Below are 18136 nucleotides of genomic sequence, written 5' to 3' on the forward strand. Positions count from 1 at the left end.
CACTGCATTTAGCAACGGGGTACATTTTGTGAAATGTGTTGGGCAAGCAATTGAGTGTTAATTTTTTCGTTATGTCAGACTCGCCTCGTTCAATGCATTCCCATTGCTTTAGTCTGCTTGCCTACAACAAGTTGCACAATTATTTTAATGTGGTTCTAGAGAGATGCGTTTTCGTATTTTCCGCGCATAACTCGTACAGAACACACGGCTGTGCTAGTTGTGAAAAAAAGTAATTCATCGCTATACTCTTTTTGTTCTTAAGACGTGCATGCAGGAAGACAGGATGGGACAGACGCTGTCTCATCTGGAACGGAACTGCTTGTTCTTCTGAAATTACTAGTTCCAGAAAGAAAAAAAAAAACTCCCAGGCCGTTTCCAGTCTTTTTTCGTCAGTTTGTCATGATTACGATTTGCTGTTAACCTTTGGAGATTTTTTTTTCGTGCTGTATGCACACCCTGGGCAAATCACAGATTAGTTTTCAGCGTTACGTTTAGAAACTTGCCATCAAGTCAATCTATTTAAAGGAGAAAAAAAAAAGCCCAAGCGCCCTACACAGCGAGCTATGCAGCCCCTGTACGTACGAGAAGTGGCTTTCCGCACAGCTTAGAACATGATGGCGGACCTTCGCGCAACTCTGCTCCCTGCGGGAGCATATACAGGAACTCTAGTTTTGCGTAGAGTCACTGGAAAAAATTTCAGTGACTCTAGTTTTGCGTTGCTCTGCCACGGGCTGGAGATCCCGCAAACTTTTGCTGCCGACAGTACGTGTTACCGAACCGCAACCTAACATGTCCTCCTGCTCTGCCGTGCTGGCGCGGCCAAGCGTCTGTGTATGGATGGGCGTCACAGCGGGCATCCGCGAGGGCCTCAGCGAAGTTGAAAGGGTGGGCCTAATGCGTATGCAGAAGAAACCTTGCGAAGCCGCTTGCACCTGTAAAGCCTCGAAAATATTGAGTGCTCTTGTTTAATTAGGGATTTCCGTGCTTAAGCTTCCAGACATCAGATGTACAAAGAGGACCGTTGAAAAATGGGCTCTGAAGGACATCAGTTGTCAACTGGCTGCCAGGTTAAATGTGTCGTGGTATGCGAGACTAGATGCAAACCTTAAGAAACTGCAGCTGGGTTGTAGACTGAGTTTTGTAGAGCCCGAAAACAGCAGGCACCTGCCTTCTGTTTTCCACTCCTTGAACCCACTCCTTGGAGCAGGTAAAAAGCAGTGCCTTCAAGTATCGGTGTAGGTTTTCTACAAAGCTTTCCAAAATGGTGTGTTAAGCAGCAGTGTAGACTTGTACAAGATTTTCACATCACCCTGTAGATACAACGATGATGTGACATGGACAGACTTTGGACTGTCTGCTGAGGTCAGGTTTCACTTTACAATATATCTAAATGTCAGTAGATTGAAAGGTACAGGCAGGTTGTCTCTGAAGTAATGGCAATCCCATACCAGGTATTTTAGGGAATCCCACCACTAACTTTTAAATAGGTTTTTGAGGTAAAAAGATGGCCTCTGTGGCATAGTATAATAGCAGTGCTGGAAGATGTCAGGAAAACAATGAATCATGTTAACTAGAAACCTTGTTAACTAAATCGCAATAATAACTTTTTAGCTTTTACAAATAAATAACACCTGGTTGCAACAAGAGATTTATTAGTTGCACATGAAGAGTAGCCATTCTACTGTTTAGAATTTTGAAGACATAATTATCTTCGGTGCTACAGCTCAACAAATTTTGGCAATTTCACTTGCCGTTAGAAAATTGTGTGGCGGCGGAGCGCACAAAGAGAAGCCTATTTGGGCATGTCGTTACGTGGCACGTGCGTCAATGTCAGCTGTATGAGAAAGGGTATGTGAAAGAAAGAAGGTGACCGAAGACACGTGTCTGGAGGCTCAGCTCACTAGTGACACAATTTGTTGGTCACATGACACACTGGTCACCTGAGTCGAGTCAAATGACCAATAAGAGTGAGCCACAGGAGCTTGATACGAGATCACGTCATTTTATGTGCGCAATAGCCACAAGATTCTCTGGGTGGTCTAGTAACTCACTCTAAGCACGCACCAGTGAAGTTCTAGATGGCACTCAGGTGGGGAGAACCGGGGATGGCGAATAATTTATGAGCTGCGCATGTGGGCATCTCAACTCTGTTGGGGTAAACTGCCAAGGGGTGGAAGTCCAAATAGTTCCGGCTTGAAATCCACCAGTGAGTTTAAGCACAGGGTGGCTTTCCGCCGGTCCTTCTCATCCACGCGAGGTTCGGGAGTCATGACCACCTGCATGCCGGCCGCAACCGCTGCCGTGACACCCATGGGCGAGTCCTCGAACACCAGCACCTGCAGGAAGAAGACAGCGTACAGAGATTATGCATGAGCAGATGCATCGGAAGAGATAACTTGAAAATGGCTACATTAAGCTTTATTTAACTACATTGTGTTCTCTCATAGGTTTTCATGACAAAATGTGCATGCTCTGTTCCTTTTATCGGCTTGTTATAGTACTAGCCCTAAAACAAGTAACGGTTGCTTAAGGAAACGCCAGAATGTCTGGTTAAGCCAGCAGAAATGCTGGTTACTATTTCTTTGTTTCGGATTGTATTGTAGCTGTTGCTTACAGAGGAAGAAGCATAGTACAGGATGTACTAAAGTTGGAAAAAATGCGAGAATGAGCCAGAAAATCTCCCTCAAAGAAATTTCCAGCATCACCTTACTGTCATGGTGTCGTGGTTAACCATTATGCAACAGCCACTAGCAGGTGCAAGGAAGAATGCACTATACTCCATTTCATACATCAGGTGCGACGTTGTGGAAGGTACGGAAGTAGTCCACAAGAAAGAATAAAGGGAGACGTATTACTTTGCGCTTGTTTTGTCGCTGAGTAGCCTAAGGCATGAGAAAGTGACAGCGTGTCATCATCAATAAGAGCGCATTTAATCAAACCCATGACAAATGTATAGTGTACTGTATTTACTCGCGTAATAGGCGCACTCGCATAATAGGCGCACCCCAAGTTAGGGCGCGAAAAATCAGATTTTTTTATTTCCGCGCATAATAGGCGCATCCCGAACTTGGCACTGTGATCAGTACTGTATTTACACGATTGCAAGCCGACGCCTCGCCACCCCCCGCTTCCCAATCTTTATTTTAACAAAGTTTTTGCTGAACTGACTACTAGTCCCTACTAGTGCTGCTGCCGTCGCAGCTGCTGCGGACCCACAGCACGTACAACGACATCGCGTAGAACAGCCGCACACAGTTTTCAGGGATGCTCACTTTAATCGTCTGTTTGGAAAGCTTCATCTCCAGCCGGAAACGTTCCCGACTTAGGCCCACGAAAACCTCGGCGCTTGGAGTCGCTACGAAAATTTAGGGACGCCGCAGTCGCAACTGCCGCACTTCTCGGCCACGTCGTATTTTCCGACCTGCCTCACGCTTGCCGTGTTCGAGAGCAAACTCCCAGCCGTGTAGCTGTTAAGGTGCTTGCCCGTCGAGCTAAAACAGCAACGCTCCGCGGCAAAGCCATAAACCACGATAACTATCGCGCTACCGCAAATCCCGGCACACGACAGCAACAACAACAATAAAAAAAAAAAACGAGCTGGTGATGCTGATGGTGATAAAGATAGCGAAAGCTCGCGGCGGAGGAAAACGATGATGATGATGAGCTTGGCCTTGGGCGCCCTCCGTGGGCGGCGTCTGGAAGCTCCTGTGCGCGTTGTCTCCGCGATCAAGCACCCGTTGCGCGCAGCCGGAGCCGATCGCGGACGCCTCGGCGCGTGCATTCCGAAGGCGTGTGTCGTGGAGTTTCGGTGCGGCCCTACACGGATTTTTTTTTTTTTCAATATTTTCTTCGCGACAACGGGGTGCGGCCCGTACACGAGTGCGTTTACGCGGTGTGTTCAATTTTGCGAGTCGAAAAATTTCCGGAAATTTTACCCCGCGTAATAGGCGCACCCCGAACTTTGAGCCGGATTTTCTGGAAAAAAAGTGCGCCTATTATGCGAGTAAATACGGTATTAAGCCTGCAGGCAAGGCATACACTATTTTTCGCTGACCACAAGGAACGCACGGATGTAGACAGCACAAACAGGAGCGCTAACTTAGACAGTTTTGTACCTGATGTACGAACCGGAGTGTTCCTCAGAGCCTTAGTGCTGCCATGGTAGCTCTGTGGTTATGGCGCTCGGCTGCTGACCCAAAAGACGCAGGTTCGATCCCGGCCACGGCAGTAGAATTTCAATGGAGCCAAAATTCCAGAGGCTCATGTACTGTGAGATGTCAGTGCACGTTAAAGAACCCCGAGTAGTCGAAATTCCCGGAGCCCTTCACTACACTGTTCCCCATAGCCTGAGTCACTTTGGGACATAAACCTCCATAAACCAAATCAATCAGAGCCCTTGGTGTAGACTTACCATGACAAAATAAGCGTGTGTGATGACTCCATTGCTGGAGGTGAACATACTGAGTTAGTGGGAGGAAATCGACAGAGTGCAATTTCTGTGACATATTTACTGATTTAGTATTAAAAAAAAAAATCTAGTGCCATGAAGTAACTCTGCCAGGAAATTATGTATCACTGCAGAAACAAAGAACCCTAAAAATACAGTGCTTCAACCCATGTACATAAAGACTTCCCTAGTGAAACAATGCCGTAGACACACAATGTGAAAACTCGTCATTGCACCTTTTCGGAGGGTGGCTTCCCCTCGAACCTGGAGGCTGCTATGAGGAAGATGTCCGGGTGCGGTTTGCCGTGCTTCACTTCGGGGTCACCCCCCGAGCAGACCACGTGGTGGAAGAGGGCCAACAGGTCGCGGTACTGCGACATCTTCAGCCCGAATGACGCAGGCTTCGAGCTAGTAGCAATGGCCATGGGGATTCCGTGCGCGTGTAAGTGACGTATGAGTCTTTCAGCACCTGCAGTCACGCCGTGAGGCTGTTTAATAATGATGATAATGCATACAACAAAAACAAAATTAAGATGAATTCGAAGGGTGAGCCTAAGGCAATGAGGCATATGGAATGTACAGCCTTTGTCAAAAGTTTGGAGCCCAGGGGGTTTGCTTCTGAAGCACACTGTGTGGTTCGTAATGCATCTCCAGTGCTCCAAATTTGCTGAAGGTAAGAAGATTTCTGGCCCTGCCTCCTCCAATGGGCAGGACTACCACGAATGTTACAGGAGTCCCACTGCGAGGCTTAGAAGCAAACCCCCTGGGCTCTAAACTTTTGAAAAAGACTGTACCTGGCAGTTTGGAAGAGCAACTTGCGCTGATTAAAAGAGAAAACGAAGTTTACAAAACAGGCATGACCAGAAACTCCTCTGCCAAACACAAGCCACAGTTTTCCTTCGGCAAAATTTTGATGCCAAAGTGGACAAGCCGGAAAGCAGTGAATGAGGCAGCTAGTCAAAAATTTAGGGCAGACAGTGATTTCGAACAAAACTGTCAAAATGAGTGTACAGCAGTGAGATATCGAGATACTGTGTGCAATCATGCAGCTATTTATCTGTATAGAAGGAATAAACCATAGGAGCAGTGATGTGAGGCCAGAGCTAATGATGAGGATACTGAAGACTGACAAAACAAAAATTCGAATGTATATCCTATTCTGTAATGGTTCTTTCTTCAACTACTATTTTATCACTGGTAGCTTGTGATGCCAGGCCTGATGGCTAGCAAGCAATGCCAATCTTGGGCTTTGGTATCTCAGGTGGGGTGACTAGTAATAAAGAGGCAAAAGAAGGAATGGGGAAAAGGATAAGTACAAAATACGATGCTGTACTTGTTATAAGGCCCCGCTCAAAGGTGCAAAAAAGCTTCTCGGGTAACTGGCTTGGCTAGGTCATAGCTCATAGGCCATAACGATAGCCATATTGCTGCTACTATGTGGAGGCTTCTATGAAAGCTACTCAAGGTATCCCTATCAGGCAGCAATGCATTTATGCTAGCGTTCAACTGTAGATTTATGCACCCATGGTCATTTTTTTCATTGCGTGAAGCCCCTCACAAGTGGTTCCACTAAGCAAAGTAAGGATTGCCTAAAAAGAAAGACAATACATGGCTGTGCGAGCTGTACTGCTTTCTGAAGCACCGCTGCTTGAGTGCGAGCAATAAAGAAAGGAATAGTTTATTAGCACGCTGTGAATCCGTACCCCAAAAGCGAGGGCGAAGCATACTTTTTTTTCTGAGTATTTTTGCTATGGTGCAGCACTTCGTTGATGCTTTTCCAAGCACACTGCGCAGGCAAAAACAGATTTCGCCCTCCGCAGCAAACTGCGAAGGGCGAAATGAATTTTCAATTTCATCCTGCTCATACTTATAAATCTGAAAAAAAAAGTTTATAAAATATTACATAAAAAAAAAAAAAAACTTCATCGTGGACTTTTCACAAAGCCTGGAAGAGGCACACACTCCCTCATTCCGAGTGTGCAGATTACAGCTAAAATGTTTGCTTTCACACTATCTTGAGCACTCACCAGGCATGAACTCGGCCTTGGGGAATATCTCCTCGTAGATTTTGTCCACAGCCGCCATGTACTCCTCCGGGGTGATCGGCAGACTGAGGGCATTGATTAGCGTGCGGGCTGCAACGGCGTCTGGAGTGCCCATCATCCGCTGCTTGAGCTCCCAGGTGAACTTGTGCCCGTAACGGGCAGTCACCTGCTCCGCCGCCGCCGTGTACAATTTCTCCGTGTCTGTGGAGGAGACGGCAATGTTCAAGTAACAATGAGCAGTGATTCTGAGACTAATTTGCAATTCCACTGACTGATTCTGTGCACTTTGGTGCCAGTTGGAAGATGCAGCACACTGAACACTGCAGCCAGGGATGAAATGTGCGCCACTCCGTTGTCTGCCTAGTGGCCTTTCTTGCGAATGACCGAATTTTTCTTCCTTAATACACTATGTCTGGAATTTTCTATTTGAAGAAGTTTTATTTTTGGTAATGAGTTTTGTTGCCTTCTTTAGCAATGCTAATGTGTTTTCTTGCTTGTTCGACAGTTTAATTTCTCTTGTTACACTCTGCAAGTTTAACAGCATGCTCAAAATAAATACTGCAGCTGCTCATGTAATGAACCCATTTTTTTTTTCCAGAGAACTCAATCCACTGAGATAAAGCGAACATGCTGAACACCGGCCCCTGAAGGTCAGGTGTATGTTTTTCCCACAGTGTAAAAAAAAGAAGTAAATTCTCAACTACAAAAGCGAGGAGTGGGTTCATTATACGAGTGGTTCATTACACGAGTAAATACGGTAATAAGAATGTTCGCATGCACTTCAGAAGCTACATTTGAGGAATATTCTGCAGCAGTGAAATAAAAACTTTTTAAGGCATTATTACAGAAACTATGAAAACAGAATAGAATTTAATTCAAGGAAAGGATGGAAACTAGCATGTGGCACTTTCATACTTAGTGGTTCAGTATGCTTCCAAAGCTCACACTGACATAAAGCACAAAAATTCAAAGAAAAATTCTAGGCTACCTGATACACCAATTCTGCAATGAGCGGTCAGTGAATGCACTACCATACAACACAAGAGACAGCAGTTGGTCTAGTTCGCGATACCAAGAACATGTGGAAAAACAGCGTGTACAGGAAGAGGCTACAGCAGCGAGAGAAAATGTGTTTGATGCTTTCTACAGCAATTGTGTTCACTGTCTTCAGTTTAGAGACACCAGACCTTCCTCACCTAAAATGACACCATCCAGGTCAAAAATGACGTGTGACACGGGCTTGAATGCAAATTCCTGCTTCTTTTCGCCAGCATGAACACAATTGGTTTCAGCTTTATTAGCCGACTGACTCGCACCTGCAATTAAAATTGTTAACGAAACATGTTAGCATTGCTTTTGATAATGGGAGGAAATTGAGCACTAGCATCAAGATTACAGAGAGACACTGCCTCGAGATGAAACTAACATCTAGCTTTCGCTCTCTAACTAGGTTCACCAGTAGTTGAACTGCAGCTAATTTTTATACATTTGATACTGATTGGGCCAAATTATCAGTTCAAATAAATCAGCTGTTTCAATTAAGCGAGTTCGAATTAAGGAGTGTCCACTGTATTACAAGGAGCCATTAAAGAGGCAGACAAGTGTTAAAGCATGCCCATATAGCCTAGTATCACTAAAAACAACCACTTGCCATGTCTACTGCTGGCTCGGAACACATTTTGGGCTGCACAGTACCACATGAACTGGCACGCTTACTTTTCTTCGGGCTATCGTTGAAGGGTGGAAGACCGAAGAGCTCTGGCTTGAACTCCATTAGGGAGTCCAAGCACAGCGTGGCTTTCCGCCGGTCCTTGTCTTCCACGCGAGGCTCGGGAGTCATGACCACCTGCATGCTGGCTGCGACGGCAGCCGTGACACCCATGGGGGAGTCCTCAAACACCAGCACCTGCGAGCAATCATGGGTGGTATGTAACGAGGGGTCATCAGCAGAAGAGCGTTGATTTACAATTATGGCACAATTAATTATTTATAGTCCAATTAACAACACTATTTCAACAAAAGCAACATCACAAAGACAGCAATGTGCAAGTACAGAGGGCAAAACACGTCTAGAACAACCAAACTGTGAACTGTGTGTTCTGCAGCTCCCAAAGCTGCTACGACCAGGAAAGCAAAAAATGGCAATGAAATCTTATGAGGGCTAACTGCACATGCTTACATCCATATGATTTTTAACTAAACGCTATTGCTAGCATTCACGTGTTCAGCCTGAAACACACCCAGAACGTGTTCTAGACAAGTGTTTTGCCCCCTGTACATCCACTTGGACCATAATTAATAATGAATGTGAGCGCATGGCTGTCTGTATTACATTGCTTCTGTCCTAACAGTGTCCTTAAGCTGTCTCTAAAGTAGTTTGTCTTTCAAGCTCACATGATGTAGAATCTGTATGCGAAAGGCAGGGACCTCCGTCAGGCCTTGAGCGACTGCTTCCTCTTCTCATATGCAAGCAAGATCATTAAATCAATTTTGATTTCAAACAAAAGAAAGGTTAAAATTCAAACACTTGGTGCACAGTATGTGGCATAAGTTGTTAAGATTTTTCAGTACCTCGCACAAATCCTGGTCACATGCAATAATGCACAGATGCAGAGAGACACACGAAGTGAAGTGTTGGCGGCAGGAACCGAACCTACCCTCCTAACGCCCTCTGACAACGGAGGTCTGTGCGCTATCGAATGAGCTACTCGCACTTGATGCATAGGCAGCGAATCGGGGAAAAGCGCACCGCTGGCTATGTTATGCCGCAGAAAGATGGCACATCTGCACGCACTCAAAAGATGGCAAAACTCCAGTCCTGATCTCTTGATGCCCGAGACTAAGAACCTAAGGAAGTCAAAAGCACTACAGCTCAATCTCTTGTTCATCCGTTTCAGCACGCTACTCATCCTATTCCGCTCCAAATTCACAAACGACTGCTTTACGAATTGCCCAAGTTGTACCCAAGCTTTAAACACACCAAGGTAGGTACTAAACTGACAGAGTTCAGGAGTTATACCTTTTACCATGCCCATTCTGATTCCCAGTCATATTTGTATTGTACTATACACTGCTGAGAGAAAATTGTGACTGATTTTGCATAATCAAGGCAGTAAAAGAAAAATTCCAAATCAAAAACGGTCCAAATCAAAAGCGGTTTGCTTCTTGGAAGGAAATAAGTCATGCTGAAAGAACGCATGGATTGTAAACCTGACCCTCAGTTACCCATATCACAATTCACAATATTCGGCCGTTCCTTACTCAGCATTATAACTCATACTTGAAACCCAGCCAAGGCAGCCATTTTTCGATGGAAGAATGCGTTCAGACTTCCTGTGTTCTGATAATATGGGACCTCGTTAAAGATACCCAGCTGGACTAAACTGATCTATAGCAGTGCGCTATGGCATCCAACACAGCTCAGGAGATGTAAAAATGCATTGCAACCCAAAGGCTACAGCTTAAAAGTCTAATTGTTTGCTACGAATGTATTGTCTCTATTGGAAAGGTCAGCCACATTACAGGAGCACTGAAGGCAAATTCAAGTTGGCCTATATTGACTGATTACCACGTTTTGATGACAAACAGAATACTCCCAGTGAAAACGGGGCTGTTATAAGCTAGAAAAGGTTAAAATATTAAGTAATAGAGCTTATGGCCGCCACTGGTCATTTTCACAAGAAAACTGTGAAGATATTGATACCTTTTGATTTTGGTATGGATCGGTGAAAGCAGAACACACTGACATCTAATTAATTTGTGGTCACAGAGTCCAAATTAGTCTACGTCATCATAATTGTCACGAGTTTTAACAGTGCGGCGCAAGGAAACAAAAAAAAAATTATATTCTCAACAAGTTTCTTAGCAACTGAAATGTCTCTCGTTGCCCAAGTACCATCGAAACAGCCACAGAGGCCAAACAAGAATGAAGAATGAACAGTTGTCCACAGTGCCCTATAATTTCCTCACTAGAAAGATGCTGAAATTTCCATTGCACCTTTTCGGAGGGTGGCTTCCCCTCGAACCTGGAGGCTGCTATGAGGAAGATGTCCGGGTGCGGTTTACCGTGCTTCACTTCGGGGTCACCCCCCGAGCAGACCACGTGGTGGAAGAGGGCCAACAGGTCGCGGTACTGCGACATCTTCAGCCCGAATGACGCAGGCTTCGAGCTAGTAGCAATGGCCATGGGGATTCCGTGCGTGTGTAAGTGACGTATGAGTCTTTCAGCACCTGCAGTTATAATATGAGGCTATCTGTATGTGCAGTCATGTACCTGTTGCTGTACAGGCCAAGATTATGTTATCACAGGGCAGGGTCACTCCACCCAAGAGAACTTTTTCCCATGTGATCTGGGAGGGGTGAAAACCAGCTCAACAATAAGATTGGTTTATTGGTTTATTGGGGTTTAATGTCCCATCTCAACTCAGGCTATGAGGGACGCCGTAGTGAAGGGATCCGGAAATTTCGACCACCTGGGGTTCTTTAATGTACACTGACATCGCACAGCACACGGGCCTCTAGAATTTCACCTTCATTGAAAGTGAGCCGCCGTGGCCGGGATCGAACCCACGTCTTTCGGGTCAGCAGCCAAGCGCCATAAACACTGAGCCACTGTGACGGGCCTCAGCAATAAGAGTAATGCTCTAGTGCCTGACCCAACGATAAAGCAAATAAAGAATTATGGGAAGACTAATGAATTGAAATGCAACACAGCACTTCTAGCACTTGTTATTGTTATGCGACAGAAGCGCGAAATGGAAAAAGCCACATGGTTTATTGCAGCATTTTTTACCAACTGGCCCAGTGAGAAGGGTGCTAAGGATGGGAAAGATAGAACGCTTTCACTGCACTTTCATTTCAATGCAATGCCTTCCCGTTCTGGCATGTAATAAAGAAAGGGAAAAAATGAGAAGTGGGAAATACTTAAACATAACATGCTATTTCTTTCTAATTCTATCTCCTCATTTGAACACAAACTCCCACTCTGCTACAACTCCTTTACGTTTGAGGTTAACGATTTTATAAATAAATATATGAATCGCTGTTTTCACCAAATGTTCAAGAATTTGGTAGTGCTGTTACACTTTCAAATGGATGTCTGAGAGAAGGAATGCTACTTTTTACCATTATATGGAATGCTGCGTATCATACATATCCTATTTACCTAATGTCCACTTTCTAAAGTCTCTAGACTGCTTAACTTTCAGGGATGTGCGAAAAAAAGCAGTGCCCTCTAGTGGCGCCATCTTGAACACTCACCAGGCATGAGCTCAGCCTTGGGGAATATCTCCTCGTAGATTTTGTCCACGGCCGCCATGTACTCCTCCGGGGTGATCGGCAGGCCGAGGGCGTCGATGATCGTGCGGGCTGCAACGGCGTCCGGAGTGCCCATCATCCGCTGCTTGAGCTCCCAGGTGAACTTGTGGCCATACCGGGCGGTCACTTGCTCCGCCGCAGCCGTGTACAATTTCTCCGTGTCTGCGGATGAGACGGCAACGTTTCAGCAACAATAACAGGCTACGGTTTTATTCTCACGGCAAGATTCAAGAGGTTAAATGATCCAGTTCTTACAGGCTTTATGCACCGCTGTGAGAAATACAGCTGGAATTGGTTAAATAAAAGAAAAGCACAGCATGTTCATATGCAATGCATGACAGCGGTGTGACGAGTCGTCTACCTTCTAGCCAAATAAGACTTTTCGTCAACTGCAGTCCTGAAACAAGCTTTCGTCCATTTCAGAAGGAGAGGTTATAATGTTATGCATTTAGGAAATAAGTTTGTTTATTTATAGCGCAAGAAGAGTGGCCATATGGCACCTTTTTCATCACAAGCCAGAAGTAATTATAGAGAACGAAATAAAGAGTGACCATTATAGAGAAGCAGAAATCTCTCATACTCCAGTTCTCGCATGAGCAGTTCATGTTTCAGAAGCTCAAGCTAAAGTGAAGTGAATGGAAGGCTGTCGAGCACTAAATGATCCACTGTCCCAACTTTTCCTGTGGTGTCCGCTCATTTTTGTAATCTTCAGGATAAGCGTTCTTTATCTAAAATGATGCTGTCTCAGCAAAAAATTGCATCAGACCAGCTAGCATACACTAGGAAAAATGATCTAATCTAAGATATGTGCACTCAAGCATTTCAAAGCTTTCTCCACACCTAACAAGACACACACAGGCATGGGCTAGTTATCCATTAGTGAGAAAAAAATTATAGTGTAGAAGGGAAAGACAAGATTAAAGGTTTGGTTTTGGTTTTATGGGGTTTAACGTCCCAAAGCGACTAAGGCTATGAGAGACGCCGTAGTGGAAGGCTCCGGAAATTTTGACCACCTGGGGTTCTTTAATGTGCACTGACATCGCACAGTACACCCTGTGACAACATTGACATCCAAGGGATGTTGGTACAAAGTCATGAAAGGACATGTGGATATCCCCAGGAAATGCAGAGAAACTCCCGCTGACATCCCTCACATCTTTTTGGTCTCGTTTTTTGTATCCAAGGGAGGTCCGTAGGAGGTCCTGGAGGATTTTCATAGGCCTCAACAAGGACATGTTGAGTATTGGACAATTAATGGTATATTTCTCTGCGGCTTTTTATAGGAATAAGAGGAAAGCTTGCCTGGCCAGCGTGAAAAATATCATGCAGCCCCAACATATTGAACATATATCCACTGATCGATCGAAATTTCCGGAGCCCTTCACTACGGCGTCTCTCATAGCTTGAGTCGCTTTGGGACGTTAAACCCCATAAACCAAACCAACCAACCAACCAACCAAGAATAATAATGAGCTTATCTACTCCAAACGTACCATCCTTTTGGAGCCAGTGGTCCTTGCACGTTAAGCAACATTATTTCATTCAGTTATGAATTTGTGATGAAACAAACAAGAAATGAAAATGAGTGGACCATGTTGCATGTATCTTCTATAAGAAAAAACATAAGTGCTGACTTTGCCATCTTCGTTGCGAACATTATGCAAACGTAATGAGACATGATTCAAGTAAATGTCTGTAATATCGCCCAAATGGAATATCCAAGGGATAACGTGTCAGGACATCTCTACAGAAAGAATCGATATCAAATCAGTGTCTGTAATATCACCGGAACGGGACATCCACTGGAAAATGTGTCAGAATATTTAAAACAAGGACTTACCACGGACATCCCTCGCAAGTACTCAAAGGTGTTGGGATATTTTGCTATGATTCGGATATCCCTGGGACCTGGGTATATGCGTGCACTATCTTGTCTTCTATCTTGCCTTCCTTTTCTTGTGCACTATGAGTTTCTTTTGATAATGATATCCACCCTTACTTTGGCTCCAGCACTACTTCTATCATCTAGAAACAGTAATTGTGTCAAGGTGCACCTTTAAACATTTTTTATATTTTTTTAGAGAATGTGAATTATTTTGAGTCGTACATTCATTATTTTTCAATCATTTTACTAATTTGTCAATGCTGTATATCTTTTTAAGGCTAACTCTGGAACGAGCGTATAAACGTGCATGTAACTTCGAAATATAACATACCTGCAGATATCACTCGATCAGCACCATATGCAAGTATGAGGATTATACTTACAACTGCAACAGTATACAAGGCTCACGAACATTTTAAGATGCTTCACCACAGACCTATCTGAACATACGATCTAAATATGCCGCTCAAATACATACGCGCGGCAAACGGCCGTCAGCGCTGCAGTTGTCGAAAGTTGAAAATTTGAGAATGAGTCACAACGGGGATGGCATGACGCTACATTCCCGTTTTTGACCACGTTAATATGCCAGTATACTGCTAGCATCGTGGTACAGAAAAAAAAAAAAATTCCACAGCTGAAACACGCCGGCGGCCGGTGATGCAGACATGTGCAAGCATCGAACACAATTCACGTTCGTGCTTGGCGCTCGTCCAGTATGAGATGAGAGCAACAGAAACTGGCCTACGTGCTTGCATGGAATAGATCGTAGCATCGATCCTGTTAAATGAAATCGATAAAAAAACACCGAAGAATATTTCGTGGATAGCTTCGGTTTGACGACTTGTAAGTTGTGAACGCGGCTCACCTAAAATCACGCCGTCCAAGTCGAAGATCACATGTGTCACTGGCTTGAATGAGGGTGCTGCCATGGTTCCATTCACAGTCTTCATCTTGTTCTACTACGGACGAAGCGTACGGCGCGCGCTCACACGTCAGGCCGACAAGAAGGGTGATACGGGAGCAGCATCGCTCAGCCGGCAGACAGGAAAGGTACCACGACCGGCTTGAGCCACTCGAACGATGTCGTGGAGAGGAAGGGGGTAGGGACCGGATTTATTTCTGGAAGGAAGTTGGAGAAAGAGAGGGCTACGGGCGAGGGCGTAGAGCCTAGAGGGCGAGGGCGCCAAAAGTACGATAGTGATAGAGGAACCTTACCAACGCGAGAACCGCAGCGCCAAGATCGGCCTGCATGGAGCCGGATCGAGACTGCAGCTGACGGCGGTAACTGCGGGGAGCGCGGTTGAGCAATCAACCTGCCGCTCGACTGTTCCCCACTTTATTCCTGGAGGTCGACGCGAAAAGAAAGGGCGCCACAAAACGAAACTGAAGGAACGAACAGAACAGAAAGAAAGCCTCAACGTATGGGCCTGCTTCAGCCGGCACAGAGCGACGACCGACTTCCTGCCGCGCGCCGGTGTTAAGCAGCTGTTTTTCTCGAACGTCGACAGCAGCTTTGTCGTAAACAAAGAAAAGCGGCGCTTCGACAGCATCACGCTACTCAAACACGTACCCAAAGTGCGGTGCAAAAGACCGAAAGGATCGTGCTTGCTGAGGGACGCGGTCCGATCGGCATGTAGCCGTCGGTATGGAAAATAATTGTTTAAGTGAGGCATGGTAGCAAGTTTAGAATCCCCTCAGTGTTTAGGTCTGTCGTGTTGCAGACTTTACAAAAGCTAATACCGTAACGATCTATGTACTGTATTTACCTGACGGGTTGTAAAAAATTATCCTGCAAAAACTGCTGGCCTGTTTAGGCTCAACCCCCGACCACAAGGTATCATATAATAGTATGCATTTTTCGAGAAATAATTTGACATCGTAAATTGCCTGAATTGCTCGAAACCGGCGAAAAGCTGCAGTCGCGATGAGCGAAACAACGTACGAGCCGCGGTTTGACGGGTTGCGCCACCTAACCAGCTGCAAGACAACCAACATCTTTGCGTCTGAGGGCGGGAGTGGCCTCGCAGTTCGCCAGATGGCGTAACCTCTAAAATTGGTTTCTCTGTTGGCTGAAATCGGCGAAACCATAGAAGCGCAAACAGCTGCACAGTGGTGGAGGCTGTAGTGCACACAACGGGCACACAATATACAGGGTCCTGAATATTTGGGGCCGGGTTTTAAAAAATTCTTATGTAAAATCTACTGCCCCATTCGAGCTGAAATAACGTTCACAAAGTAGCAAAATGTGGTCTACGTTATCTGATAAGTGATTCAACAACGGTAGTTGCCTAGATTTTCCGGAATGGACAGAAAACTGCTCTCGGCGGCGTGCAGAATTTTCGCAGAAGCGAGTCGAGAAGCTGCGTTGACATGGTGCGCCATCTGTCGAGCGGCGAGGCAACCGCCATCTCCGGCAAGGACGTTGGCGCGCTTGCTTCGAAGGTGCAGATCGTCTGCTCGACAGATGGCGCACCATGTCAACGCAGCTTCTCGACTCGCTTCTGCGAAAATTGTGCACGCCGCCGAGAACAGTTTTCCATCCATTCCAGAAAATCTAGGCAACTACCGATGTTGAATCACTTATCAGATAACGTAGACCACATTTTGCTACTTTGTGAATGTTATTTCATCTCGAATGGGGTAGTAGATTTTCCACAGGAATTTTTTTAAAACCCGGCCCCCAAATATTCAAGACCCTGTACTAAAGATGCTGAATCTTCCCCCGCACATAGGGCCCATCAGAAGAGTCAGAATTCCAGCGGAAACCAGCAATAAAATAATTCCACTACTTCCGCACCGACATCTGCAGAACAGATGTCGAAACGTCGTGCCCTACGCAGAAGCGTCGTCGTGCTTCCTCGTCACCATCTAAATCTAGTTCTCCGCCAATGAAAGCTAAAATAAGACCACCCAAACTTCTTCCCCACGTTGATATCCTCAAAGAGGCAGTTTATGCCACTTCAATTGGTCAATAATCATGGCAGGTATTACAATGGAGTTGCCGCTCTGTACTCTCTTCTCTTCCAGATCTAGAACTACTACCATAACCGCTTTTACAAGAAGCTTGGTTATCAGCTTATAAATCCTTTTCAATGAGAAATTTTGGAGTTTTCATATTAGATCGAAATGTTGGCAGAGGAGGTGGATTGATGCTATCTAAACATATATGTCATCAGGCTCTAAGAAAATTCTTCCCCTTGACTCTGAGCTTCTAGCGTTCAAATTTTAATTTCCGCATTATGCTGATATTACTACTGGTAATGTCTAGTACCCCGCCGCGGTGGCTCAGTGATTATGGCGCTCGGTTGCTGGCCCGAAAGACGCGGGTTCATCCCGGCCGCGGCGGTCGAATTTCGATGGAGGCGAAATTCTAGAGGCCCGTGTACTGTGCGATATGTCGGTGCACGTTAAGGAACCCCAGGTGGTCGAAATTTCCGGAGCCCTTCACTACGGCGTCCCTCATAGCTCCTGAGTCGCTTCGACGTTAAACCCTAATAAACCAAACCAATGTCTATTTTCGTTCAGGTGTACACAGGAGCGACTGTTTACACAGCCTGGTGGCTGGCGTAAGCAGTGTAGTCATTGCAGGAGATTTTAATTCCACCATAGTGATTGGGGAAGTCGTGCTGATTCCTGCGGCCAGCTTCTCTGGTCGTGGCTGTCTGAAAATGCTTTACGTTGCTGCAATTCTTGAGAAATAACCTTTATGCGAGGGGTTGCTCGCTCAGCCATTGACTTAACATTATACGCTAGAGGTGACTGATTGGTCGCCAGTGGATTCGGGTACATTCTAATGACCACTTTCCAATAACTTTCACTATCCGGTTATCTCCGCTCAAAAATAGTTGTGTAACCTACAAATTTGTGAACCCCAATATTTATAAAAATTTGATGTCGCCTCACTTGCCTCTATAAGTAAAAGCCGGGATGACAGAGCTCTGCAGACGATTATATTTTTGCGAAATGCAGTTGACCACTCAATATTCACTGTGTCCTCAGCAGCCTCTAATAAACAGCCGCCTCCTTGGTAGAATTTAAGAAAGCCTATCGTCGCAGAAGCGGTAGAGGCTATCCTGCAACCAGAGTCCAGTTAATTGGTTAAATTACAAATTTTTCTCTGCGTCTTTCAAAAGAACAATTGCAAAAGCCAAGGAGAGGTATAACCAAAATTTAAACACTTATCTTTCAAGTCCCCGTAATCGGAAGGACTGTATAGATTCATGGAATGTAACAAGAGCTCTCCAGTCCCTCGCCTCACTAGTGTTATCACCTCAAAAGGCTCAGGAAACCCTGGAGAGAATTGCTCAGGGACTGGCGTTACGTTTCCACACGCAGAGAAACGTCTCTTTGTGCACAATCTCACATTCTTCGGCTTATACCGAGGTTGGCGCATCAGAGCTCCTCTCAGTCCTGGCAATGTTGCATCCTGCAGCTCCAGGA

At 45.4% G+C, this 18136-nt stretch overlaps 1 protein-coding gene across 3 annotated transcripts; it reads right to left on the reverse strand.

The window, feature by feature from the left end:
- Positions 1 to 1734: 1734 nt before the first annotated feature.
- LOC149347093 (putative pseudouridine-5'-phosphatase) lies at positions 1735 to 15232 on the reverse strand. 3 transcript variants are annotated; one of them, XM_089586852.1, is made up of 9 exons: positions 14562 to 15232; positions 11752 to 11970; positions 10558 to 10722; positions 8887 to 8948; positions 8209 to 8398; positions 7689 to 7808; positions 6475 to 6693; positions 4684 to 4916; positions 1735 to 2336 (listed from the first exon to the last, which is right to left on the reverse strand). In XM_089586852.1, exons 1-9 carry the CDS (start codon positions 14644 to 14646, stop codon positions 2142 to 2144), a joined length of 1488 nt encoding a protein of 495 aa, XP_089442978.1. In that variant the 5' UTR covers positions 14647 to 15232; the 3' UTR covers positions 1735 to 2141. The 3 variants fall into 3 exon arrangements, with proteins under 3 accessions (XP_089442978.1, XP_089442977.1, XP_089442979.1); XM_089586851.1 differs by lacking the exon at positions 8887 to 8948 and having other exon boundaries at positions 10490 to 10722; positions 14562 to 14815; positions 14912 to 14986; XM_089586853.1 differs by lacking the exons at positions 7689 to 7808; positions 8887 to 8948 and having other exon boundaries at positions 10490 to 10722; positions 14562 to 15230.
- Between the last annotated feature and the right edge of the window lie 2904 nt (positions 15233 to 18136).

The sequence above is a fragment of the Amblyomma mixtum genome, chromosome 4, assembly GCF_055824585.1.
Source record: "Amblyomma mixtum isolate Tamu chromosome 4, ASM5582458v1, whole genome shotgun sequence".
NCBI lineage: Eukaryota > Metazoa > Arthropoda > Arachnida > Ixodida > Ixodidae > Amblyomma > Amblyomma mixtum.